Below are 27,531 nucleotides of genomic sequence, written 5' to 3'. Positions count from 1 at the left end.
ATGAGGACAGACAGTATGGGAGGCTTGTGCTTTGCATTCCTCGATGATGTAAGGAAGTAGCAGCAGCTGTGATAAGGATGTTTTACCAGGGCCTCCATTCAAAAGGCAAATCGCAAATTAGTAAGTACCTTTGATGGAAGCAAAGCCATTTTACAAAAGTCAAAAAAAAAGTCTTTAAAGTTTTCCTCGACTTTTACTTCATCTTTGTGAGCAAGGCTTCAAACAGAGTGAATGAGGACAAGAAACCAAATTTATCCTCTTCGGTCCACTGAAGTGAGCCTATTTTATTTTTTGATTCCAGTCGTGTAACAGCTTCAAGCTGTGAGACAAAAAGACATTGATGTTTCTCACACAGCTGCCTTGCTTAGACATTCCTTCACTCCCACCAACAAAACTAAGACTTTAATCTAAAGAGTCCAACCCTGACTGAAATCATTCCCTTACTCCCGTCAAATGTTTTCAGTTCCCATCTTTAAATTCATACAACACTGTCTCTTCAGTATAGTAGTAAATGTGTAGAATAGTTGTTTGGTCATTAAACAGCCCATCATTAAAGAGATGTCATGTTTAGGGGAGGAACTACAATACATGCAGCTCCTGACTTTCTATTGTGAATTTAACTTGCCTGGTTGCTCTGAAGGATTAGAGAGAAAGGAAGTTATTGAATATGAAGATATGAGTGAAGTATAAATATATTTTATGAAATATGAAAATACAATAAAGATTTTCCTTGCGGTGGTATTCTGCTGTCTGAACTGGCACAGTCATACCATTTAATAATATAGTTCTTGGTTGGACTTTAACCAGAATGATAAAATAAACCAGATAACGATAACTTCATGTTAGCAGTTAAGATCTAGTGTGACACACTTCTTTTTACACATACTGATATGAATAATTTATTAATTCACATTTTACAGCCCACATTGATCTATCCATCCAACGCCATCAATTTAAAAAAAAGGACCATTCAACAAAAAAAAAATCCTTCCGCCTGTGGAAAAAAAAAAGAATGATGAATCACACACTCTGACTGTCTCGTCACAGTTTCTGTCCAAAGTGAATTATCACAATAATTTTCTTAAAATCTAGTTTCATTTGTATTTTGGTCTCCATTCTTTTGTTGGCAGCAGAGCACCCAACCACCAGCCCTCCATCTGTCCCATTGCTAAATACAAGTTGAGTAGCTCTTTGTTGGCTGAGTTTTGTCCCTGCTGTAGATCTGGACCAACTTAATGTCCTTCTGCTACCGAGCCTCCAGGTTCCTCCAATCATTGAGCTCGGTTTTCCTGGGTGTACCCACGCTACGCAGAGCAGATCATTCCTGCCCCCTCTCCCCGATATCGCCGGGGTCTGGACTTCAGTGGAAAGCGTAGAGCAGGAGGAGGATGGTGCAGACGCCGATCACCGAGCCGAGGATGAGAGAGTCTCTTCTCTTCCGCAGGTTGATTCGCTGGATGAGATTGTTGATGGTCGGGAAACGGTCTTGCAGAGCCGAGAGTTAAAGAAGAATAAAAAAAGAGACAAAACTTGGAATTTTCAGGCAGATTAAAAATAAAATAAGTAAAATAATCTGAAGTAAATAATCTAGTTGTTTGTGTCTTCTGATAAATTCCAAAAAATAGTCAGGTGGATATCTATTCAACACACACACACACAGACACACACACACACACACACACACACACACAGACACAGACACACACACACACACACACACACAGACACACAGACACACACACACACACACACACACACACACACACAGACACACACACACACAGACACACACACAGACACACAGACACACAGCATAAAGGATACTGGCCAGCGTGTTGACCCTGCTCTGTATGGATTTCAGCATCCCCCTTTGGGAGGTCATGTTCTCCTTGGTCGCCATGGCAATACTGAAAAGAAAGAGAGAGAAATAAGTTGAAAAGTGGCAACACTAAAAGTTGTTGTGCTCATTAGGACTGTAAAGTGCTTCTGACTGGTGGTGAGTCAACGTGTGATTAGATTAGTTCCACTGGGAAATATTTTAGTCCAGTTAGTAAGAGAGCAAGCGGTGGCTCGCCTTTTAAAGCTAAAGCAGAACCTGTTAAAGTAGATCTATGAAGAAATTTAAAAGTGGCCATGTTGATCCTATATTTCTACCACCTTCACTGCACAAAGCAACATCTAGATTGATTCAATATAGATTTTGTTACATTTATGAAAGGCTGAATTTTGAGTCAATGTATGATTAAAACAAGAAAAGATAAAAAAATTAGATAAAAAGATTGGACAAAAAAAAAATAGAGCACAAAGTATCTGCTGGTAGGGTTAGGGTTAGGTTAGGTTATTTTATTTATTTATTTATTTTTTGTGTGTGTAATTTTTTCCTTTTCCCGGAATGTATATGTTGCTGATGGTGCCAAAATGTATCGAAGAATGACCGATTAATAATTTTCACTCATGTTTTAAGTAACATATTGTCCAAATTCTCTGGTGAGGTCTCTGAGGTTGTTGACTGTTGGTCGGGATGAAACAAGACATTTCACTTTGAGGTCAGGGATCAGTAAATAACAACATTTTATGAGACATTTAAAGACCAAATCATTCATCAAAAAGGACTAAGTGATTAATCGAGGAAATAACTGACAGGTTACTCAATAATGAAAATAATCTGTCATGTGTTTGATAAGCATCTAATAAACTGTTGTTTTTTCCTTCATGCACACTTCACATACAGTAGTAAAATGCAGACTGTGAAATATATTTACATGTTTTCTGTGCAATAGGAATCTAAATGGTGCTTTAAAAGACTTCTCAGTAAAAGGAGGATAATCATTCTGGGGTGAAACCATTAAGTCATCCTATCACGCTCTCCTTCGGCATTGTGTGGGTGTCTGCAGCATGTGTGCCTGAGCTGCCTGAGCTTGTAAGAAGGAAGGTATAGAATTGCTGTAATATTGTACCTCTCTCTTGCTCTCAAACTTGGGCCTCAGCAAATTTTGCAGATCAGGAAAGTGCAGCTGCCGGGCAGTTCAGGGAAAAGTTTCAGCCTCTGTGTTTGCTTTGTGTGGCATCTGTTACACACAATAATCTATACTACTGAGCCCACTCTTGAGCCTCTCGCTTCAACTGTGGGATCAGAGTGTTTGAGTGGTAGGAAATCAGCTCCCACAGCCGCACTTGGAAACTATTTATTATGCAGGATGGGGCTTTAAGATTTTTCACAAATACTTTCAGGTTGTGTTTTTTTTCCCCACATCACTCTCTGGATCAAATACTGATCTGCTAATGCAAACAAAAAAATGTGATCACCTCACTTCTTGCTCCTCAGTATCTTGTGAACATATTGTATGGTATGTCATGTAATAAGGTTAACCCTCCTGTTGTCCTCAGGTCAAGGACGGACAGAAGGAAGGACAGGAGGAAGGAGGAAAAGAGGAAGGAAGGAAGGAAGGAAGGAAGGAAGGAAGGAAGGAAGGAAGGAAGGAATTTAAGAGAGAAGGAAGGGAGGAAGGAAGGAAAGAAGGAAGGAAAGGAGTAAGGACTAAAAAAAGGGAGAAATTTAGGAGAGAAGGAAGGGAGAAAGGAAAGGAGGAAGGAAGGACGGAAGGAAGGAAGGAAGGAAGGAAGGAAGGAGTAAGGAGGGAGGGAGGGACGAAAGGAGGAAGGAAAGGAAGGAGTAAGGACGAAAAGAGGAAGGAATTTAGGAGAGAAGGAAGAACGGAAGGAAGGAGTAAGGAGGGAGGAAGGAAGCAAGGAAGGATGGAAGGAGGAGGGAGCAAAGAAAGAGAGCAGGAGGGGAAGAAGGAAGGAAAAATTAAAGAAAGAGGGAAGAAGGAAGGAAAGAAGGAACAGTCAAAAGAGAGATGGGGTCGATTTGACCCAGGAGGACGACACAAGGGTTAATGAGACATGCCCAATAATTTCATATCACCCAACACTTGCAAGAAGACGCATCTAAAAAAGTAAAGAAAAAATATATCTAAACTAAATATTCTCAATACACAGTTGGCACACAATGTTTTCTTCACAGCATGTATTGCATAAGTGTTGAACACTCGGGGGACAAGCAGTAAGCCCTGCCCACCGGGGACAAACTCCCATCGCAGTGAGGCACAGACTCACAGGAGGCCGATCAAAACAAAGCAGATGAAATCACCACAAGGTTGTTTACTCTTTTGGCCGGAGGTGATGATGAGCAGCAGGCCAACAACAGTTACAACAGCCAAGTGGTTACAGAGTGTGTTTGAATGCAGGTTTTTGGGGTGAGTAAAGCTGTAAGACAGAATATCGTGAGGTGCGTGGTGTTTAAATGTGAGGTATGTGAGGTGTGTGTGTGTGTGTGTGTGTGTGTGTGTGTGTGTGAGCATGAGTGGGTGAGGTTGTGGCATCTCTCCCTGTGGGGTGGAGGTTGATGAGGGGACAGTTCGCAGTCTTGGCCTGGTGCAGTGTGTTGGGGATCATGTTCTCCTCAGTCAGGAAGAAACACTTTGCTGACTCCAGCAACTTCGACCCCTCCTTTTTCTATCAATGTTTACCAGCTCATGAAAATCAGAGCTGAGGATGAAGATTCCTTTCACACTTTATATGTGATCAGACACAGATTGTTGTTAAAAATAACCTGAAGGAGTTGAAATTTGTCAAAAAAACACAGTAACGTGTATAAAAGCACACATCAGAATGTGTAGTAGTACATTGTAAGATCTGCACCATTGAGAAATGTGACTTTGGGTTAGTGCTGGGCGTTATGACCAAAAATGTATATCACGGTATTTTTCAAAATAAAAGCAGTTTCACGGTATATGACAGTATTTTTTTCATGCATAATCAGCTGTTCACAGCATCTTCTACTGGTTGAGAGAGGAACTACTACTCTACTGCAGTAGATTGACTTAGGATGGACTATTTTACTGTCATGATGGGTGAATATTAGTAATATCATAGCTGCCAACACTCCCATTTTTCCCGTTTTGTCTTTTCTCCCGGGAATCTCCCGTAATTTACAGCCCCGTAATTTATTATTATTTTAATAATAATAAAAGCACAAGGTTTTATTCTGAAAGCTTAGACAGGAAGCCACCGCAGCTCCGTTAGTTTGACAGAAGCTGAAACACACAGCAAAATGTTTTAACTGTAAATAAAAGTGCAGACAAAGCTGAGTTTACTGACTAATTATTAAAACCAGGATGTGATGCACGGCAGGCAAACATCTTCTGCTGTTTGTTGAGCAGCAAGAAGTGCAACACTGAAAAGAATCCCGCTGCGCAGCCTTCCTAACGTTGTGTGTGGCGGTACATTAAAAATTCATATCATAACAAAAATATACACCGGTATTCGGTGTGAACCGGTATACCGCCCAGCACTACTTTGGCTGCGTTGTTGTAGACGTTTAAGTTTAGAAGGAAACTCTACAGACTGTGATGGTAACATGAGCAGTTGGATGACATAACTAAGTGCTTTTCATTTCAATATTTCTAAAAGCAATTAAAGGAAGCAAAAGGCGATGATACAATCCACCAAAAAGGCCGCTGTGGAAGCTAATCCCAGAGGAGCCAAGGTTTACGAGATGCAACATACAGTACTAGTGCTTTGTGCAGAGAAAGGATAGGACTAGTGGGAAATGGATGATACAGTATGGATTAGTAGACGGGGGTCAGGTCAGGTTTTAGGGTTGAAGACGTAAAAGACAATGTTAGGTGACCACTAGCACTTCAAGCATGTATTTGGATGAAAGTTTCCCAGTTGAATCATAAGTACAAACAATGAGCAACTGTGCTAAATTGTTCAGGGTCACTAATACCGAAAAAAAGGAAAATGTTCAATTTTTTGCAGTTGTAGAATATTGGAGCAGCAAAATCATTTTTATCATTTTTCTTTAACCGAGTCCAAGCACAATGGGACCAAACATATTCAGACCAGGATTGGGCCCATTTTCACACATGCTGAGGGTTTAGATTGAGTTCAGGAAGTAAATTAAACAATGAAAAAGGAGGGCTGTCACATGGAAATGTATGTCTCCTCATGTGTGTGAGACAATAAAGTGGTCTTACCTTATTGTGTCATCCATCAGTCGGTCCGAACTGTAGACAGTGAGAGTGAGAGGGGGAGGGGGAGGGGAGAAAGGAGTGAGAAAGAGAAAGAATGGTCGAGTTATTGACGAGTTTCAGATTGACGTCGATCAATACTATGCACACTAGCCCAGGATTATGATCACATCACTTGGTGACACTGAGCTGAGCAAAGAGCTGGATTTAATTTGATGTTGTTTGGTGCTGGATTTTCCTTTCATCTCTCCATATCCATCTTATCAAGGACGACATAGTGATTTACCAACCCGTCCAGCATCATTTGAATCTTCCCACTGACAGTGTGCTCATGTCTCTGTGTGTATATGTACAAAAACAAGATCATTTTTCCTTTTTAGAAGTTGCTTTGAGTCTGAAATGCCAACTTTTAGAAACATTATTTGAGTTAAACCAGCGTTTTGTTAAATGTAGTCATCTAAATCATTCTTCACACAAAACAGTCATACAGTACTCCCCTAACCATTACTAAATTCAGTATTTCAGACGAATGGCAAAATTCAACCCCAATTAAAAATTTGTGACAAACAATTGCAAGCTCGTTTGTTGTTCATTTCTGTTCAACCTCTGCATGGTAGGGGTGTGACTGTAGTGATTTGTTTAGTCGAGCCTCTCGTTATGGATGATTCCCAAACGTACAGGGTTTCGGGACTAAGTAGACCCAGGGGGAATTTCACTTTAGACACTCTGAGAGCCCAAGCTTCTGCACAGCGACTTCAAAAGAGGGAGTGTCAAATGGTTGCTTTTGTCCTTTAGATAATATAATAAGGCCCATATACACACACACACAGACACAAACACAAAGCTTTTATGTTGTAATACTAGTTTTGTGTTTCGGGTTGCTCATAAATAACAATGCTCTCAGCGGTTTATTCTCTAATTGGAATCAATTTAGATAATGTTCCCCAGAACTAAAGTAAGCTAAACAAATAAACTTGCACAGATTGTATTTCATAGTTCATCATCCGGCATCCATTCAACTCCATCCAACCCTCCACATCGTCATTGTCAACCTTAATGTGTGGTTTCTGTTAAGCTATTGTTGTTCTTTTGTATCTAACCAAAGCCTCTCCCAGGTTTCTACCCTAACTTTACCCACACCCATACTTCAACCTTTACCTAAATCATACCATTATACCATCATACCATTATTCACCTGACTGTTTCAATGTTATTACATAAATATCCTTTCATCTTTTGCCTAAACCCAACCTTATGGTTTGGTGGTCAGTCGGAGTGCTTGTAATCGTGCTGCTTTGGGTACCAGTGAGCAGCCCTTATTATTTATCAGGAGGGTGTGCTTGTATGAATTTGACTGTATTTCATAGTTCATCATCCGGCATCCATTCAAGGACTCCACATCTTCATTGTCAACCTTAATGTGTGGTTTCTATTAGGCTATTATTGTTCTTTTGTATCTAACCAAAGTCACAAGCCTCTCCCAGGTTTCTACCCTAACCTTACCCATACTTCAACCTTTACCGAAATCATACCAGTATACCATCATACCATTATACATTAACTTGACTCTTTCAAGGTTCATACATAAATATCCTTTCATCTTCTGCCTAAACCCAACCTTATGGTACCAGTGAGCAGCCCTTATTATTGACCAGGAGTGTGTGCTTGTATGAATTTGACTTGCCAATGTAGCGCCTTGCTGGACAACATAGAGCTGATTTTCACTTTGGAGAGAGTGCTGTGCTTTTAGAATTACATTATTAAATGTAAAAGAAGTAAACAAAGGTTTTTTTTTCATTTTTGATCATTTGATCATGTGGTAAACATAGAGAGTCTGTCTCTGTATGTTAATGAGTAGGTTAGTCTCCTAACGTTTAATAGGCTGACCCCCCTCTGCCCTTGAACTTTCTTTTAAATAAGTGGAAAGCATAACGCAAGGCTCTACTTATCACATGCATTGTTGGCAAGTATGTGTGCTGAGTTGACATATTTTTCCTTTAACAGATGCTGGGCAGCTCTCAAAGGACTTTTAAAGATTAAATAAAACATGATAAACTGCAGAACTCAAAAAGCAAACAACTGAAAAACAGCTACAGTAGAGCTTTGATTTAAAAGGAGACCAAAATGATAATATAACAAATATACCTCCAGATAATACAATCAAGAGGTTCCTAGTAAATTTGATTGTGGGCCACAAAACTGACCTAGTCCAGGTCACTTTCGTGGTCAAGTATTGACCAACTGATTTCTCAGAGGACAAACCAGCTTCTGGGTTATATATATTGATGTAATCACGTTAACATTTGTCATGCTGGTGACCTGTAATGTCAGGTTACTTCTAACTGCTGATGGACCACATGGGACTAACCCCAACATGTAAACATTGATGAGTTTAATCACTGTAATTATAATCTTTACTGAATCTCAGCTTCTTTTGTAGAGTTTATTTATTAATTATGTGATTTCTTCTTGCAGTTGAATTTTGGTCTGTTTTTATCATAGCAACTTAAGGATTACCATGTAAAAGAAATATCATCAGTATAGTATCATCATTACAGTGTTGCCCATGAAGTTGGACACTGCTTTTCCACTGGAGGTCTGCTTAGTGAAGAATGACCCACAAGTCCCCAAAGACCTGCAGCTGACTTTATCATGTGGATTCTTTCTGCAGGCTATATATACGGCCAGCCACATTTGTAATCTACAGTCACGCTGTTGTGAGGCCCTCCTGTTCTTGGATCGTCCCGACACAAGCACCAAACTGCACTTTGGCAGGAAATTGTAAATCATAACGGTTGCCTGTGTCCCACTGAAATTAAACCATTTACAGGGATAACATTATTTGATGAACTGGGATGGTAACTGGCACAAATATCTAAATAAAGGCTGGCGGATAAGCTTTGCACAAATGGATTGTAGGAGCAGGTGTGTGGAGCTGTACCAGTAGTTGTGATGCAAGAAGCAGTGGGAGTAGGACAATACAGCCAGAAAGATTTCATTATGCTAATTAGATTATTGGGTACATACAATATAACAGTGCCCTAACAATGGCTTGGTGTCTGAAACAGACAAAAGGCACCTTAAGTAGTTGTGGTTAGGGTGAAGGTCAAACAGCCATGTGACAGTGGTCTTAAATGATGGAAGAACCATCATCACAGGGGACAAAACCAAATGACTGACGGAGAAAGTAAATCTTTAACTGTCTTTCTGCTGACAGTGTCCACCTTATAAGTAATGTGCTGAAGAGCAAATGACAGAATGGCTCCAAGCTGAGGTGAGGCTTGATTCATGGAATTTCTATTTGCACAGATGAGATGGGGCAAAAGATTTATGAATTGTTTCCTCCATCATCAAGCTTCAGCTGTAGTGGAAAGATTGATTGTGCCATCACTTTCATGTATATGTGAACCTCTGTGGTTTCAGCTTTGAGTGGGTTCCTTCCATTTCCCCTGGTCAGTGGTGTTTTGCTGCAGTCATTAAATCGCTCATTAGCTCCAAGCTAATTGCCTTTCCCAGTGTGATGAATCAATCCTCCTTGCCCACATGCTTTCTTGTTCTCTTGCAATTCACACAAAAAAACATAGAAATGGACAAATCTGCCCACTTCTCACACACATCACGTATACATTTTCTGTTGGCGTCCAGAAATACTACAACCAGTGGTAAAGGATCATGTCAGAAATAGCAGTTTGATTATGTGTCACACATGACAAGACTCATTAGTTAGTTGAGCTGAGATGATTAGTTAGAGTTACTTTGCTGCAACCATCTGAAGGTAGTGCTCTATCAGATTGGCTTTGAAAGCAATATGAGGCAACAAACACAATCCGTCAGCTGAACTGAAACATTCATTGCTTTGTCAGAGGAAACTGTCTGCAAATATTGGCAGCAGTTACAGAATGCAAACTCCATCAGCAAAAATGAGCAGTGATTAGAAATCTGCCCTCAGATTCAAAGCAGACTCTTCAACACACTGCATCCACTGTATTTAATGGAAAATGAATATATATAATGTTGTTTTTGTATGTCTTGTTGAAATCTCGAAAATAATCTAAAAAGCAATGTGTTGTGAATAACAAGAACTTCTAACTACTGTATTCCCCATTTTGTTGACATTTTAGATGCTAGGACCACTCCAGACACCCTCCAACTGGCTCGAAACAGCTGTGTCGATGTAGAACATTTTGCTGCTTAGATATCAAAACCGTTCAGCTGGGAGGTGCTTGGGCAAAAAAATCGAAAGCACCCTGAGCACATTCAGCAAAGCGCATTGCAGAAAAACAACATTTCAAACCCACTGAAATCAATTAGAAAAAGGCGTCTTCTCGCACAACAAAGCAGCAATGAATGGACACAATCTTAATCTTGATAAAGTATTTACAGGAAAACGTACTTTGATAGATCACTATGGCCTGTGAAGTATCAGTTTGTCCGTGAATAACAAAAGCGATGCAAAGTAAGTGAACCTTTAACCTTTCTGAACTGACTGGGTCCACCATTGCTTTGCCGAATAGGACGTCCTTTACTCTGAATACTCAAAGTTCTCCTTCACCGATTACATTAGCATGTCAGGGAACTGGCAGCTAAGACCAAACATCTTAAGATGGGCAGCAGGCCAGCCAGACTAAAAGCAGGGATCTCAAGCTGGGGAACAACCCTAAGAAAAAAAGAAAAGTAAGAAAGTGAGACAGAATGATGAAGCACCCACAGCGTTGGGACTGTACAGTAGACTCTATGACTTTATGACTCTGGACTTTATGAATGTGCAGAGCTAACAGTAAAAAGAGGAATAATCTGGAGAAAGAATACTGATATAACTGAACTTCCTGGATAGTTGTGAAATAGGTATTTGCTGTTGTTGGCCAATCAACAGACAGCAAAAACACTCAAGCGATAAAAAGCAACCAAATATGAGTGAATATAAGATATAAATTAGCTTTGCCTCACACGGATGCCACTGATATGCCAAAAAAGCAAGGCTAAGAGTCTACCTCACACTAGCAGCTCTGTGAGACAGTGTGGCACACCTGAGCTTTAGCTAAATACTGATGTCAGCATGCTAACATGCTCACAATGACAAGGGAAACATGCTGATGCTAAGCAGGTATCATGTTTACCATCATCACCATCTTAATTTAGTGTGTTACTATAGGATAATAAATATTTGATAATCAAACACAGCTGAGGCTGGTAGGTATGTCAAAATATTGGACAAATACAATTTTTGACTCATGGTGTTAAATAAAAATTTTAAGGATTATCAAAGTTATTTAATTTTACTTATTTATCCTGAAGTTGAGATCAATGTATCAAATGTGATGGAAATGTAGTTTTGGGACTATTTCCCTCAAAACCTCATGTTGGTGGAATGCAAAAAGTGACATAACCATACAGTACATCACAACTACCCATTTAACAGAGATGGTTGAGATATTTCAGTTGGGAACCACAGCAGTTGACTAACGAACCAACCAGCCTTGCCCTTCCTAGAGCGGAGCTGCTTGCATGGCTAAAAACCCTCTTTTTGACAGGAAGTTCTTATCAGTGTGACCGCTACCATTAGAGCGGCTACAACATGAACTTTTAATGGACATGTTCCTCCTTCCCTCTGGTTTATTCATGAACACTGGCAGAGAGAGAGAGATGGAAAAACAGATATACAAGGAAGGAGAGATGGAGATAGGGAGAAGTAACGATATATCAACAGCACTTACTGTACAGTAAATCTAATAACCAAACAAACTCACTAAAGTATTAAGTATCATTCTTATGGGAGTGCCATGGCTACTGAATGGTTACTGTGGTTGCTACTTAACCACAACATCAAAGTTTGATTCCAGCCTTGTTGCATGTCATACCCATCTCTCCCTACCGTTGTTTCTGCCTCCTCATTGCCCAATTAACCAATAAAAGCAAACAAACAAAAAAGCCAAAAAATAATATTAAAAAGTTTTTTTAATATTCATATTCTGCATATCCTCCAATCAAAAATGCTCATTTGGATACGTGCCAATGACTGGATTGACGATGATACAATCAACAACTTACACAGTAACACTTTCAACCGAACTTTTTGAGCCTTTGCATTGGTTTTTGATAGCTAGAGTCATAGTGAGACATATTTTTTGGAGGTTTGCATCACCTGTGATGACCTTCTCTGACTGAAGAATCAAATGATGGATCGTGTTTTAGGTGAATACTTTCAGACATGGATGTTTTATAATGATCATGGTCCATTTTTATCTCTTTGCCACCTCAAACTGAATTTCATGTCATTTTAACTGTTGTATTGTAAAGCCTATAGCGCCCATTGGAGAGCTCTCTGTATTCAGTAGCCACCGCAGCAGTAGTCTACTGTTCTCCGTTTCAGTGGTGTTTCATGAAAATGGAGAGTTCTGTCCTAGGTTTTAATCCAATTAAAACTCATTTGCACATCCAGAAGCAATACAATAATGGCTTCCATTTTGTTATCTTCTGTCCCGCCATGGGAAGATATAAAGCAAAGCAGCTTCTCTGTTCTATTATATGGCTATATTTGTCATGTTCGCTATATAATTGATGATTAGAGTTTAGAAAATTATGTTAACTTCATTGTCAGCTTCATAGCCGCTATAATATGTAGGCAGGTCTGACTGATGTGGAACTATACAAGGTTTATCTCTACCAGCAAAATTAGAGAGAGGACTATCTTGAAAAATGAAACTGTCTCATTAGGTTGTGTTGGGAATGACTACTGGCTGGCAGACACTCCACCCACCACTTTGTTTGGAAAGTGATAAGTCTTAGCTGATCAGTTTGGCAATGCAGGCACTATCATTTGCTAATATATCCCAAGAACACAGTCACTATATAAAGCCTCATTCACCATTTATGCAAATTTGTGCAGATCATACAATACATCATCTAAAAATGTCACAAGCTGAGCTGCTAAATGTCACGACTCCACGACTAGCTGTCCATAACATGTGGTGAATATCAAATTAAAACCATCTCAAAATCAGCTGATGAAGTAATTTCACATAAGGGGCACCTCATTATTCATCAATATATGTGCTTAAAATTGCAAAGTGAGCATTACAGACTGCATCAAGAATCATGAAAATGTAGAGGTACTTTAACTCGAATATCTGATCTTTATCGAGTGCTCATGCTCTGCCTTAAGTGAGACTTCAGAGTATTGCTCTGGCTACCAACACATTTTAGCCCTTTTTTCTTCAGGCTTTCTTTCCTGTTTTATGGCTCTAATAGCATCAATCTGGTGTAACTCCATCCCCATCTCCAATTGCCTCTTTCCCCTCTCATATTTATCAATGGTCTGGGGACGCCCTATAATATGGGTTGTGGTTTAATAAGATTATTTCATTATCGGTATCCTGATCAGTTGGGCTGGGAGAGCACGAGAGCATGACTGCTGGGATTGCAGGGTGGCTGCAGCAATCTGGAGGAGGTTCAGCACATAGTGACCCTGGCTGCTCCCGTCACTTCACATTTTTACAATTATTTTTTTCATCAGAATTTATTAAGGCTCTTTGCTGTTCAGTTTGAATCTCAAGAATTCACAAAACCATATTAGCTAGAAAACATTCCTCCATTGCCCACTCAAGCCAAAATATAAGGTACATGGTAGACACAGAGACAAGAGATCTTTCCAGGGCCACATACTTAAAGTGACAGATGAGGATGGATGTCTCTCTGCTTCAGCACATGAATCCATTAAAGCGCTCACTTGGGTCTTTTGTGGTATTGTCACAGTGACTATTACAATGCAACCTGACACATCTATGTGACTCTCAGAGCCCTTGTGGAGCTGGTGGGACCGAATGCTACTGCAAAAGTGGAGTTAAGGTGGTAGTATTCTGCACTTTATTTATCTTTATTTGTCTTAGGGTCATTATTCAAGAGTAAGAGTAGTGCATTACTTTACTTAATTACTCCCTGTGGAAAGTAATCAATTACTCGTTACATTACTTTTGCATTACTCCTCCTTAGCAACGCCTGCAATGTTGTGTAAAAATAATATATTAACAAATAAAATAATATGAGTCTTGACCATCATAACACCATGTTGTACAAATAACTACCTAAAAATAATATATAGACAACTTGTTTCTCCTCGGAGTCAAAACAAGTCTAGCCAGGCTGACAAAACACCAGTCCATATATCAAGGTGTTTCTGTCTGATAACCGCAGTCTGTTCACTATTATTGGGACTTTGCTGAGTTTGTTTCTTAAAGACGGAGATTCCTCTGTACAAACGAGCATTGGCTTGGTTGGGGTCCGCATAGACTCAGCTTGAGCATCACTGTGGGTCTGTGAGTGTGTAGCTATTAGCTTTGTGTTAGCATGAGGGGTCAGGCAGGTGTTGCACAAGTATCCACCTTTGATTATGTTTTTTTTCTGCCAAATTTATACATAATTGAAGAATTTATGTAATGCAATACACCCAACACTGTTTATACACCTTCTTCCTTGGAGTCATGTCTCATGTCCATGGTAAACCATCAAGGACACCTAACCGTTGTCTGGTGAATCCAAGTTAAAACTGAACCAGCACGATGATAGACTGAGAGTGCTTGGGGGGCAATCAACTGCTGGTGTCAACTTCTCAGACGAGTCCAGAAATGATTAAAACCAACATTCAGGTGAAATAAATGCAGAAATGTTCGACTTTAGGGCCAAGTAAAACATACTCAATATCCACCCATCAGCCATGAATGACTACATGCAGCACAGATATTTGCATGGTTAGATTTAACATCTGTTAGTTCCCTGCTTGGGACACTACCACAATGCGTGACAAGGGTGGAATAATCTGTAATACTCATGGCACAGAGATCTTTCTGTTGAACAGAGTTTATGTCCCGCTGCATTCGGCCATACATTTTAGAAGCCCATGAAACACACACAGCTCAAGTAAACTAAAGTAGTACTGTCAGTCAGAGACACAGATAGGGCGATATCTCAAACAATGTGTAAAATGTCTATTGTAAATCATGAGAATGGAGCTATTATAATATGCACAAAAAGGTCATTTTTCATCGAAAGTAGTGTAGATGGCTGCTCCATTAGCCTTTCTGAGTAACAACAGTTCCTCAAACTGTGACATTGCACTAACCATGCAGCTGCTGCAGTTAAGGGACTGTCGTGACTCTAAGCACTTAGTGAACACAGATCTCTAGTCGTGGTTTGTGTTAATTGTAGTTGTTAGTATCTCTGGTTACAAGAGTTGAAGCACCTTAGGTTGGCTGAATAGTTTCCAGGTTATGTTTTGTTCAGTTTGTCTCTAGCTGCCAGGTAGCTAACACCAGCTAGCAGCAATCTGCAGATATCAGACTGATGTCCTGTAAAGAAACACAAACAGCAGCAGATTTCTGCTCTGTTTGTGCTGAAACTGATTATGCTCTACTTAGTTGAAGCATCTGGTACTGACACTCACGCACCTGGTAGCTGTATGGATAAGCTATATTGTATGCATAATGATGACAGCCTTGCAGGTGGCATGGCTTCATACTTCAGGTCTGCATCTTGCAAGCAAACAAAAGTTGATGAATCAACTCCAACATTGAAATAAATAAATAAATCAAGATTAGATGTTTTGCCCATCCCTAGACACACCTAACAACAAAAGTACACACTCCCCCCATAAACATACACGCACAATCTGTAGATACACACATCAGGAAAGTTACTATAGATAGATACACTTTTTTGGTGCAAATTTGGATGATTTGCTTGCTAGTCTGCCCTGTTGTATCTGCTGACCCCACCAAATTACCTGAAGAAGAATTCTGCCCATGTTGAGGCTTAGATAGTCAGCTAAAGTCCAACCGCTGTTCAATACATGACCTCCACCTTTTCATTTTGTCAGTATTAGCTATTTCATGTCAGAGCAGATGATGCCAGTTATGAAGTGAGTGAAGAGATCTTTTATGGAGAGTAACTGAGGCATTATTCCTTTGAGAGGGTGAAACCTGAAGCAAACATTTAGCCACAGAGAGAATGAATCAGACATCTTTATATTGGTCGGCTATGTCCAAATTATCAGATGACATCCTGAAGCCTGGGCAATGTTAAAATCTCTTTGGTGGTTTATTTCTTTTTTGGTTTGAGTGTGTGTGTGTCCTGCTGACATCCAATTTTACCTTCCACACAGGGTGCCTCTCACACCTCTCATACACAGGTACACACATGCAGATTTCACAAAGTTTACCACCTCACGCTGTTCTGCAGTGCTTTAGAGTCAGCCAAAGATAGTAGGACACTAATGAGGATGCTGGCAGTTCATAGTTTGACCTACTGTGTCAAGAAATATTGAGTATGACTAACTTTTTGCTGCACTAAGGTGGAAAGTTATGTACCAGAGTGGAAAATGTAATTCATAATGTGGCTTAATTGGTATCACGATCTAAATCTGTCCCCACTAATATTTAGTAGTAGTATCAACTGGAGCACAAAAAGTTTTGTCTGAACTAGCCAAGAAAGCACTCAAAACCAGCTGGCATTTTCTCTATCCTGAATTATAAAACAAACTTTAGATTAATGAATGCAACATAAGGAAAAAGTGGCTTTCCATGACTAAAAGAGAGTAGAAGCATAAAGAAATAAAGTTCCAAGAGGTGTCAGAGCTTAAAGGGAACCTATCATGCTCATTTTCAGATCTATATTTTTATTCTGGGACTCCACTAAAGTAGCTTTGTATGAATCACTGTTCAAAAAATGTATTTATCTTATACTGGCCCTTTATATTTACCTTGCAAGGCAGCTGAATTCACAAGAAGACAACCTCACAAGATCACATGAGAACCCATCCTTTCAGGTTTCAAGTTATGTGCTTGTGCCCAAACCACCAGCGGTTTGGTTCAATCAGCATCCTCTGAGGATTCTCATGAGATCTCGTGAATCCAGCTGCTTCACAAGATACCGTACACAGATGGTTCATCCAGTCACCTGCCAAGTATTTTTTTGAAAGGGTCTGCCCTTTTCCTAAAAGTTTCCAAGGACGCCTTCTCAGATGGTTCTTTGTAACAGACCATCTGGCGCATGAGGTTACCTTTATGCAGCCCCCTCGGTTCATCCTGTCTCTTTAAAGCCCCCGTCCTGATGAGCTAACTCTGTTCTGATTGGCCAGCTTCAGGAAGCCTAGCGGGTAGCAGCACGCATCAGAGTCATGTTTAGTTACTGCTGATGGAAAACCCCAACATTTGTTGTTAAAAATGTATATAAAATTAAAAATGTTCACCACCAAATTAGTAGAGTTTCTTTAGCAGTGCTATTCAGTTCAGTTATAAATAATGCAGGGTGGAAACAGCCACAGTGATGATGATGTTGGTGATGACGAAGAATTGAAGACAACCAGCACACCTCTAACAGGAAAATAACTGTGTGTCATGCTGTGTAATAGAAAAAGACTTGTGTGCAAGCTGAGGGCCAAAGTAGCGATTTGTCTTGGTTTTTACAGTCAGCAACAGAGCATTCACATGTTTATCTCTGTGTTTGCTGCCAGTCCTGTTACACAGTCAGTGCCTACCTTGTCTGTAAATCATGGGTGGAGAAACAGAGATGTGGGCGCGATTACAATTTCAATGAAGCCCCAAGTGAAGTATAAACGGCATCAAATTGTAGAATTGCATTAGTTCAGAGAAAGCAAGCCCACACAACACTGACTGGTTTAATACCACAGTTTGTGTGTTAGTGAGTACATCAGAGGCTCAAATATATACACACAAGCACTGAAAAGTGAGTTTTTCATAATGTTGTCCTTTTGACAAGCAAACACCATGAGTGATTTTCAGTGTTATTCCAAATGGCTGAGCAGTGCCATCACAATGAATTATCCCCGCTCTGATTTCTGGGAAGCTGGAGCTGCTGCCTCGCCAGGAAAGGCTGTACAGCTCTGGGAAAAATGTCAGATAAATTCTATGTGGGGACTGCTGGGGTTGAAAAAACAACACCAGCCGATTGATATCCTTAAAAAAACTCTGTTTTGAGTGAATTAAAAAGTCTTCCTTGATGACGTCAGATTCCTCATAATATGGCAAAGAAAGATGCTGTGAACTTACTTTCTCAGGTGCTCGTGCTCCTTCAGAAACAGCTCTGTTCTTCTGTTGTTGACCCCGGAGCCACTCTTGTATGTCCTAGGAAAGGCACAAAGATACACTGGTCAGGAAAGACACAAATCAAAGAAAATGATGTATATTATTTGCCATTTGTGTCATGTGTTACAACATCTGAAAAAACTGAGAAGAAATGTTCTGTGTTCTGGCAATAACAAAGTCCTTATCTGTCAACTAAACACATAAAACTGATATTCTCTGGAGCATTTCACCATCTCAGCCTGTCTTTGGACATACTAAACTAACGCTCTGCCCTTATCAGCAGGCATTGAAAGCAGTTGTTGAGAAAAAGAGTAAACCAAATCACTGTTCAGCCAAGGGAATTATTTAATGCAGTTTTTTATGACTGCATTTTCCCTCTTACACTTCCACCAGTGAGTTAAACATCTTTTGTCTCTTGAAATCACCTTTCTACCACACATTCGTATATACATTGTATCTAAAAATGTAAAACCCCTTGCATGGAACTCCATTTCACCGAGCATGTGCTATTTCTTTACCTAACTGGAAAGGTTATCTTAGGATATTGTGCTCCCATATGTTATAAAGGGTTAACAGATGGTGTCGTTCTTGTGTGGGCTTGCTTTGTTGCTCATTTCTGTTCGTCTGTATATAAAGTAGAGCTATAAATCACCCTGGAAAATAAGAAATGACAGATAGACAGCCAGACCAACTCAGGCAACAAGAGCCCCAAACCTTGACTGACAGTTTATGAAATTAAATTGTTCTTATGTATTGCATACAACATGCACAGAGCTGCACATGGTTGCATAACAGAACAATGGTAACAGGTGTTGCTGTTGAGTACAGATGTTCCTATACCATTTTTTTCTTCTCCATACCGATTCTGATACCTTATATGAAAGTATGTCAGTCGATACCAGGCACCAATCCAATATCACTGCATTAAAAGAAACTGTATGAACCTGATATGATTGCTATCTTTCGTGTGATGCGTCTTAAAAATGCTTTATAAAGATTGCGGATGTTTAAACTGCCACTCCTCTAAACTAAAGTCTTGCATACTTTGATTTTTTTACTGGTGGGACTTTCCAGTGAAAAAACAGGTAATGTTACACTATTTACCAGAGCTCAATTCTTCTTTGCTCTAAAAGGTAGTTTCCTGTAGCTGCAGAAGACCTGACTCATGTTGTATTGTTTATTAATAAATTACATGGTATTGGATCAGTGCATAGGCTTGCATACTCGCCAATAACCGATCCAGCATTTCTACTGGTATTGGAAAAAAACACCTTTCTCCTACAGCTCAATCTAAGTACCTCACCGTGCCTACTCCTTCTTCTACTTCTTCTTCTTATATATCCACTGACAAAAAAAAGCACTGGCATAACAGCTGTGTAGACCCATTTCTATCAAATGGCAGTCAGTGCCAGTAACACCACATTCCCTGTTTCTCCTTAACAGTAAAAGCCTTCCTGCGGTTCACCAGTGGAAAGCTTTTAATGTGAAGCAGCAGCAAGAGGAACTATTCAGTTGTCATTAGCAGTAACCTAACACCAAATACAGAAGATCAGAAAACAGCAAGAAAGCTTGAATTGACACATAGGGGCAGATCAAAACTCGCCACATATTACACAGGAGCTGCTACAGAACTCAAAGCTAAATACAGCGAGCCTTTTAAACATGGTGCTCTCTCTCTAGTCACCTGCATGGTTACACATGCTGAGCCAATCAGATTACTGCTTAATTATTTGAAAGAGATGAGATGGTCATGCTGCTCCCAAGCAGTGCTATAACATTTCAGCTCTGTTGTGAAGCTACAAGAAAAACGTTGTAATGCATAGCACAGCTCTGCTTTATTGTCAACAAGCCTGGGAAAGGCTTTATGTTCACCCTCTCACCCAATCTGTCTCTGGTGTCTCTTTACTCCTCCAGCCCACCACCTACCTCCCACTGAAGAATTTAAACAACTGAAAATAATAAATCTTAAAAGGACAGAAGAGCAGAGCCACTGAATCATGTAGAGGGCAATTGATTCATCCATATTTAAGCATAAAAATTGACAAATTCAAGGTTGTATCTCTACTTTACATTTTTAGTGAATGGGCACCTAAAAAAGATGGCTTCAGAATAGGTTGATTAATGATCAATTTTGATAAATACGACTTCTATCCAAATATTGATAGCACTATAAAGCATCCCAAATTAAGCTGTAGCAGCTGGTAGCAGTCAAACTTAATGGTTATCAGCATCCCTGAACAGCTGACTCCCCCAATGCTCTCCTTGATTTCTGATCATTTAACACAGCCCCACCCTCCAACTGGGCAAGAACAAGACAAAGAGCGGGGGGGAGGGGGCTGGGAGTGAAACACAAGACTATGCACACACACATATTGTATACCATAAACATCCTACTCCACCCAGCTAACTGTAAGCAGTCCAATAACAAATGTGCCTACTTCATCCCCAGCGTGCCATCCAAAGCCATTGAATGGAAACACTATATTCAGTGCACACACAGCACACTCCACAGTGGCTGCCTTGAGCCCGAGCTAGCCGCCCCACCGGAGGGTGGCTGATGCCTTTGTTGGGCTAAGTATTGCCTGTACTGACAGCCAGCTTCATCACTCCAGCAAGGCTTTTTAAAAGGGCAACGATGTAAATCACAAGCTAGCTGTCATTTGTGTTGCTGACATTTAGAGTCAAAGCAGGGAAAGAGGGAGGTCTGAGCTCAGCTCTGCTCCATGTTGCTGTTATGAATGACACAGCTGAATGCAATAAGTGTGTGTGTGTGTGTACGTCCGTGCATGAGAACATGCTTTGCTGACAAAATCTGGGAGCGCACTGCAAGAGATATTGATACATTTTATAAGATGTCATGTTGCTCATTTAAGTGCAAGTGTGCACTATTTCTTTTAATCAATATAGATTTTGTGTGTGTGCAGTGTAAACAACCCTGATAGATCATAAAAATCTACAATGTACTCTTTCCTGACCAGGTTTCGTCCATGATCTCTACTGCCCTCTCCTGACGAAAGACTCAACTGCAGCAAAGATGTGCTACACCACCATCAGCGGCACCTCTCTAAATGTGATGCAGTCCGAACACATCACAGAACAACCTGACCTTCACATTTTTGCTGTGCAAATTCAACTCAGTCTACAGTATATGACATTAAAAGGTGTGACTATTATTACTAACCATTACGCTGTTGTTGTGATGCAAATACTACATTAAGCTGCTGAAGCCAAGGAATAAAAAATGGACTCTGACTTTAGTTTCGAGACAGACACATTTACATAAAAGCACAAGTTCAAATTTCGGCCCTGCTAATGTGTTTTGGGGACAGTAGTTCAGCACTTCTCTGTCCCTCTGACAAGATCAGATGAAATGTACGTCAGTGATAATAAGTTAGCACACTGCTTCGTTTCTTCTCACAAGCAACATTACAGTAAAAGTAACTCATCAGATCATGTCTGCTTTCATATTTTCTCCTACCTCAGTAGTGTCCCTTGCCTCACTAACAAATAATCACTCACTGATCAATAAGGGAGATTAGGGGGAAAGTTTATTTTCAAAAGACACTGCCACATGTTAAGCATGACTCGGCATCTCTATGCACTTAATAACAGCAGCAGCAGTAATTCACCTACCTGTAAGCTCAGATGGTTCCCTCATTAGCGGCCCGTGGACACATTAGTCATCGTTAGCCTGAGCACTGGGTCAACTACACTGGCTCATTTCTATGCATTAAATTCATCAGCATTGAGCCTATTAGCAGGGTCAGTGGCACTACTTTGCTAGGTGATTTAATGAGAAGATGGAGTGAACTGCTCCGTGTAGTGCTGACCTCATAGGATGTTCCTAACTGAATAGATATACTGTTTAAAATCTGATTTCTTAGGTGCAGTGACTGTTAATTATCATTATATAATAGCATGGTGATGCACTGATATACAATAGATTTCTAATAGAGTTTCATTATTTGTGGTATTACCAATAATTCATAGAAGACAAAAAAGATCATTGTGCATTATATATATTTTGTTGTTTAGATGATGTAAGTTATAATAAAGAGCAATTCATTCATATTCATTCTGCATAAAACCCTTCTCAACTCAGTCTCCTAGAAATGAATACTGATCCAATACTATAATGGGACCTTTCTTACTATAATAATTATACTCATAACAGAGGCAGCAGCAACAACAACAGTAATACCAGTAACATTACAACGATTAATAATTATTTAATGGTCCAGCGAGGCCTTCAGCCAAAGAGAGAGAAAGCACAACACCTAAAGACACTCCAACTGCTATGTGTGCACATCCCTGAATGTGTATGTGGTTTAATCAAGTCAGGAAAGCATTATTTATAAATTCACCATCACTGTTCCATAAACTGATTCAATAAAGTGGTGACATGAGAAGCTGCAATATAAGCTGTAATCATATATAGTCTGATATTACAGACGGAAATCACACTGCTGTAAAACTTTCGGTTTCGAATCTCCTCAATTAACTAGAAAGCCAAGCACTTACATACTTTCTATGGCAAACATGAATACAGTCTACCGAGTACATTGTGGGGTAGTTACACATTTATATCACTAATAATGTTTTCCTGTAAAAACAATTGATGGTTTTTGCTCTATATTTAATGTTGCATTAGGACAGCATAACCAGAAAGGAGTTATTATTTAAAGTGACTCTGAGACCTATGGAAAGTGCATTACTGTATGAGGCAGCCGCAGGACATCTGCATACTAGATGGCTGGAGAGGATCAATAGAAATCTTGCAGTGCTCACCGTATGCTCACTACTGCATCTTACAGATCAATAAGCTATTACAAAAAAAAAAAAAAAAAAAAGGACGACAGGAGTCGTGGTCTGAGGGAGCACATCGCCCCATCTCATTTCAATACACTCACTCACAACTGAGCCAATCTGAAGAGAGGACACAATTTCTCAATACAAGGTCAAAGAGTCCATGAATCTTCTTTTGGTTTTAATGGCCAACATTTTTCATGAGCATGCCAGGTGGAAGTCAAAGTTCAACTGTCCCTCTAACGCTTAATGTCTACAACATAAAAGCACTGTGAATAATGCTCTGCAGTTTTTATTCCTACACACTAAGCTACTAAAATCAAATACAAGCAACACATCACATGACTATTCTATTTGTTTTGTATCTTTTGTCATATGGAAAAAATATGATACTCCTTTTTTTCTGCTCTGAGAGGAATAACTCAGTCTGCCTCTGCCATCTGTGCTGGCATGTAATGACACCTAACAAACAGCTATTTAGGCTTAGGCTACTAATCTGACATTTTCTGAATGTAAAAAAAAACACAGATATGAGTTTCTTTACAGTTTAAAGTGAGTAAGAAACACACCTGTAAATTGACTTAGTTATCAATAGTTGTGTGTAGTGGAATTGAATTCACAGTGTAGTTATTAAAGTACAGAGACCATATTCCCACATTTGAGGCACATGCAGGCCAAATCAATCACAAAGTGGCATGAAAGGTTACTTACTCTATGTCTTTTCTGACGGATCCTAGTAGGTCTTCCCTTTCCCGGATGGCCAAGAAGTTTCCTTTAGTTTTATGGAATTCATGTGTGTAATCCTGGGTAAAAATGAAGAGGGAAAATGAAGAGAAGTGGATAAAGAACAAAGAATAAAGGAACAAAATGGATTGAAGCATGTTAACTGGTCTGTTACAAAAAGCAAAAACAGTGACAGTTATAGAGGAATAAAGGAGGATAAATACAACATCAAACCTGTAGGATGTCTCTGTGTCTCTGAAGTGTGTGCATGAGTGCAGCGTTGAGAGAGGCCGTGCCCGGGGCATTGGTGTACTCTGCCATTTTGTCATTTATTGCAGTCAGCTGACAACGAGAGGAAAAAATGAATGGATGCAAAGATGGATGAATAAGACACCAGGGAAAACAGGAGATTAGCGGATGAAGTCAACCCACACAGAACCTCAACACAACACAAAAAGGCACACACACAAATACACACAGCCAAATAGTCATTTCATAAGGTGCAATACTATAGATGGAAACGTGCAAAGTAGCAACTGCTTTTTTACCGACGTGTCTTGTATTTATTATATTTACATTTATGAATAATATTTAACAGCTGTATTTAACTTTAGAGTGACCCGCCTTCAACTGCTTCTTCAATCATTAAGCTTCTAAGCTCATTATTTACTATGGTTCAACAGATTGGCTATTATGAGTCACTGGATCCAATGCAAACCATGAAGAGAACAGGAGATTGCAATCTGTCCTTTTCCTTGATGGAAGACAATAGCCTTGGCATAAATTCAATGCTGTTCTTATAACAGTCTTTTTGCTGGCCTTTCACAGACCACTGATCCGTGTGAATTTACTTACTTTCCCCAGCAGCTGTTCAATCTCCACTGACATGGTGTCAAACATCCTGTCCTGGGTAGAGTTGTTGAGCAGCGGGGTGGTGTCTGACCTTGAGGAGGAAAAACAAAGAATGGGGGAACAACTAGAGGCTGGTGGTACAATACGACTAGAAGCTGGTGCCACAAAATGTCACGTTACTGTCTCTCTGAAGAAATGATAAGTTATGTTTTGCACCCTGATGTGATAGTCAGGGATTATTTTTAAGAAGCCAGCATCAAGTCCACATGTAAATAAATGCTCAATTAGAAAATTCTCACATTTAATTTGGTTTAATACAGCACTGTCCAAAATCATACATAAAATACAGCCTTTCTTGGCCAGCTGCATTCAATTATAAGTGTAACTGATGGGTTTAATTGCTGGTGATGCTTTGGACAGCCCACTATGTAAAAATTCAACATGTGTTTTTAACTTTTTAGAGCCATCAAATAAACACCAGTGTGTACAGATTGAGTGTTTATCATCCAGAATCCCCCTCATTTTATATTCAAGAATCTAAATTTTAAGGATGTGCTAGATCTCCAAGTTTCAACCACACAGCATCAAAGTGGCTTAAATACTATAACAATCAATGATGTACCGATAGTGTTAGCAGTAATAAGATCAATATAGTGACATACTCTCGTACTTGTTTCCTCCACAGATATTATAGCTAGTGAACAACACCCCTTAGGTTTCTATAATCATTGTATTGTTTAGAGATTTCCTTCCTGCCGCCTATACTTTCCTGTGTTTGTTAATCCACCGCCCACACATACCCAGACCAGTTGCCCACTGCAGTCTCTTTGATTTTCTCAAATGTGAATATTTTCTGTTTTCTTTTGCCGTCTATGACAGTAAACTCAGTACCTTATAGTTATGGACATCTGGACACAAACAACATATTTCAGGATGTCACCATTTTCAGACATTTTATTGACTAAACAACTAATTAATTGAGAAAATGACTGATAGTAAAAAATACTCATTAGTTGCAGCCCTAGCTCTATGATAAGCTTTCTCTTAGGTTATTCCCCTTCTTTAAATGTCAGCTATACATCCCCTAAATGTACAAGACCGTCCTATGTATCTTACTTCACTACAAAAGATGAGAGAGACTTCCTCTAAAATTACAATTTTAGCCCTAACATCAAGGGAACGAAACCTACTGATCCCCATCAGGTCAAATGGGTTTTATTGCTATGGGATTCAATTTGCGTCACAATAATTGAACAAAACCTCCAGAGAATCAAAAAACAATAAAATTACTTTTCCATTTTGCTACCTGTTGCATTGGACATGCAACAAGTAGTATGACTTACAACTGACCTGTTTCTCCAAAAGTAACTGGCTAATGGGGATGCAGCCCTGTTACACCTGCCTGTCCACATGGGAGTTTTGTGTCAGAACTGAAATAAGTGAAACTCAAATAAGTTTTATTGTGAATTTTGCCTTTGAGGTCTATTTTTTGTTTGTTCTAGTACATTTTTTATTCATTTTCATTTTTTTTTTTTTAAATTGATGCTGGGGAGATGTAAAATGTAATCCCATACACTACTGAACTGCCATGATCCTGATCAGAGTGAAAAAACACAAACAGTAACACCAGTTCTGTTTTCATTGCACTGACTAACTATCTTCTTCAGGATTGACTACAAAGTGCTGCTACTCACATATAAATCTATCAACAGACATGTGCCTCCCTACCTACAGGAACTCATCATACCAGAGACCACCACCTGCATCCTCAGATCTGCCAGCAGCTCACTCCTCCAGGCCCCCAGTACTAGGCTCAGCACCATGGGGGATTGAGCCTTCTGCTCTGCTCCACACTTATGGAACAGCCTCTCTCTTAGAGCAGTACAAACCCTAGACTTATTTTAAAAAGGCCTAAAAGCCTTTCTATTCAGTAAAGCATTTTCATACTTAACTTATTATTTTCTTTATGTTGTGTGTTCTGTAATATACTGTAGCACTTTGAGTTTTACTATGACTGAAAAGTGTGGTACAAATTAAATATTGTATTAACCACTCTACAGGTGTGACAAGTGGAAGAACTGATCTTACGTGTCTCCTCGACGTACATCCCTGGAGCTGCTGTAGCTGGTACACAGTTTACTGAAGGAGACCAACTTCAGGTCAAGTTCATTCTCCAGCTGTCTGGCCTGCTTTCGCAGATCTGAAACACAGACACAAACACACATACACACATACAAAGAGAGACAAAACATTTTAACATTTTAAGATAAAGCTATGTTATTTCAAACAAGTGGATCAGCCTGCTCTGACTATATCTCTTCGTTACTAATTTATCCAATCCAATCCACTTTATTTAAATAGCACGATTTTAACAAACACAAGGTTTTCCAAAGTGCTGCAGAAAAAGATAAAACACAATAAATAGATAAAGTACACAATAGAAAGATAAAAGCAAGAAAAGAAAAGAAAATACACATACAATCAACACCCTACATGGTGTCATAAGCCAAAGAAAAGAGGCATGGTAGCCAGCCTAACCGAGATATAATGTATAGTAAAACACCACTCATTACCATGTAATTAGTGTAACCCAAACTAGCACAGCAGCATCTCGATATAAACATGACATACAGGTTAACTTAGAGAGGCCACACACATTTAAAAGCTTCATGTTCAACTTAAATGGCGACATGTTAGCTAGCTTGTTAGGAGCTAGTCGTGATGGACACAGACTGTGTTTAGACTACCATGACGACACTGAGTCTGGCAACTGAACTGCTGACAGTAGTATCGTTCCTGTGATGGATAATGCTGTGAATAGTGTTGGTTTGATAGAGTTATTATAAATTATGCTCCCTTACCTTCCCAATAGTTGCTGCTTCCTATTCCAGCCATCTTTGTTGTTCTGCGACGTCATCGAGTTCCGGGGGGGTGTGACGTGTCAGTAGAATACGTTGACGTCCGGCTACGTAAAAAAATAAAAGGGGGAGTTCAAAGTTTTTATTCCCTCAGTTCAG

At 39.6% G+C, this 27,531-nt stretch overlaps 1 protein-coding gene across 1 annotated transcript; it reads right to left on the bottom strand.

Moving 5' to 3' along the window:
* Nucleotides 1–256: 256 nt before the first annotated feature.
* Nucleotides 257–27,440, bottom strand: gosr1 (golgi SNAP receptor complex member 1). Its single transcript, XM_053320656.1, has 9 exons — nt 27,376–27,440; nt 26,603–26,714; nt 24,518–24,605; nt 23,897–24,004; nt 23,651–23,742; nt 18,098–18,172; nt 6,045–6,074; nt 1,825–1,907; nt 257–1,485 (listed from the first exon to the last, which is right to left on the bottom strand). Exons 1-9 carry the CDS (start codon nt 27,407–27,409, stop codon nt 1,361–1,363), a joined length of 747 nt encoding a protein of 248 aa, XP_053176631.1. The 5' UTR covers nt 27,410–27,440; the 3' UTR covers nt 257–1,360.
* Between the last annotated feature and the right edge of the window lie 91 nt (nt 27,441–27,531).

This window comes from Scomber japonicus, chromosome 6 (genome assembly GCF_027409825.1).
Source record: "Scomber japonicus isolate fScoJap1 chromosome 6, fScoJap1.pri, whole genome shotgun sequence".
NCBI classification, from domain to species: Eukaryota; Metazoa; Chordata; class Actinopteri; order Scombriformes; family Scombridae; genus Scomber; species Scomber japonicus.
This window is presented reverse-complemented; position numbering and strand designations above follow the sequence as displayed.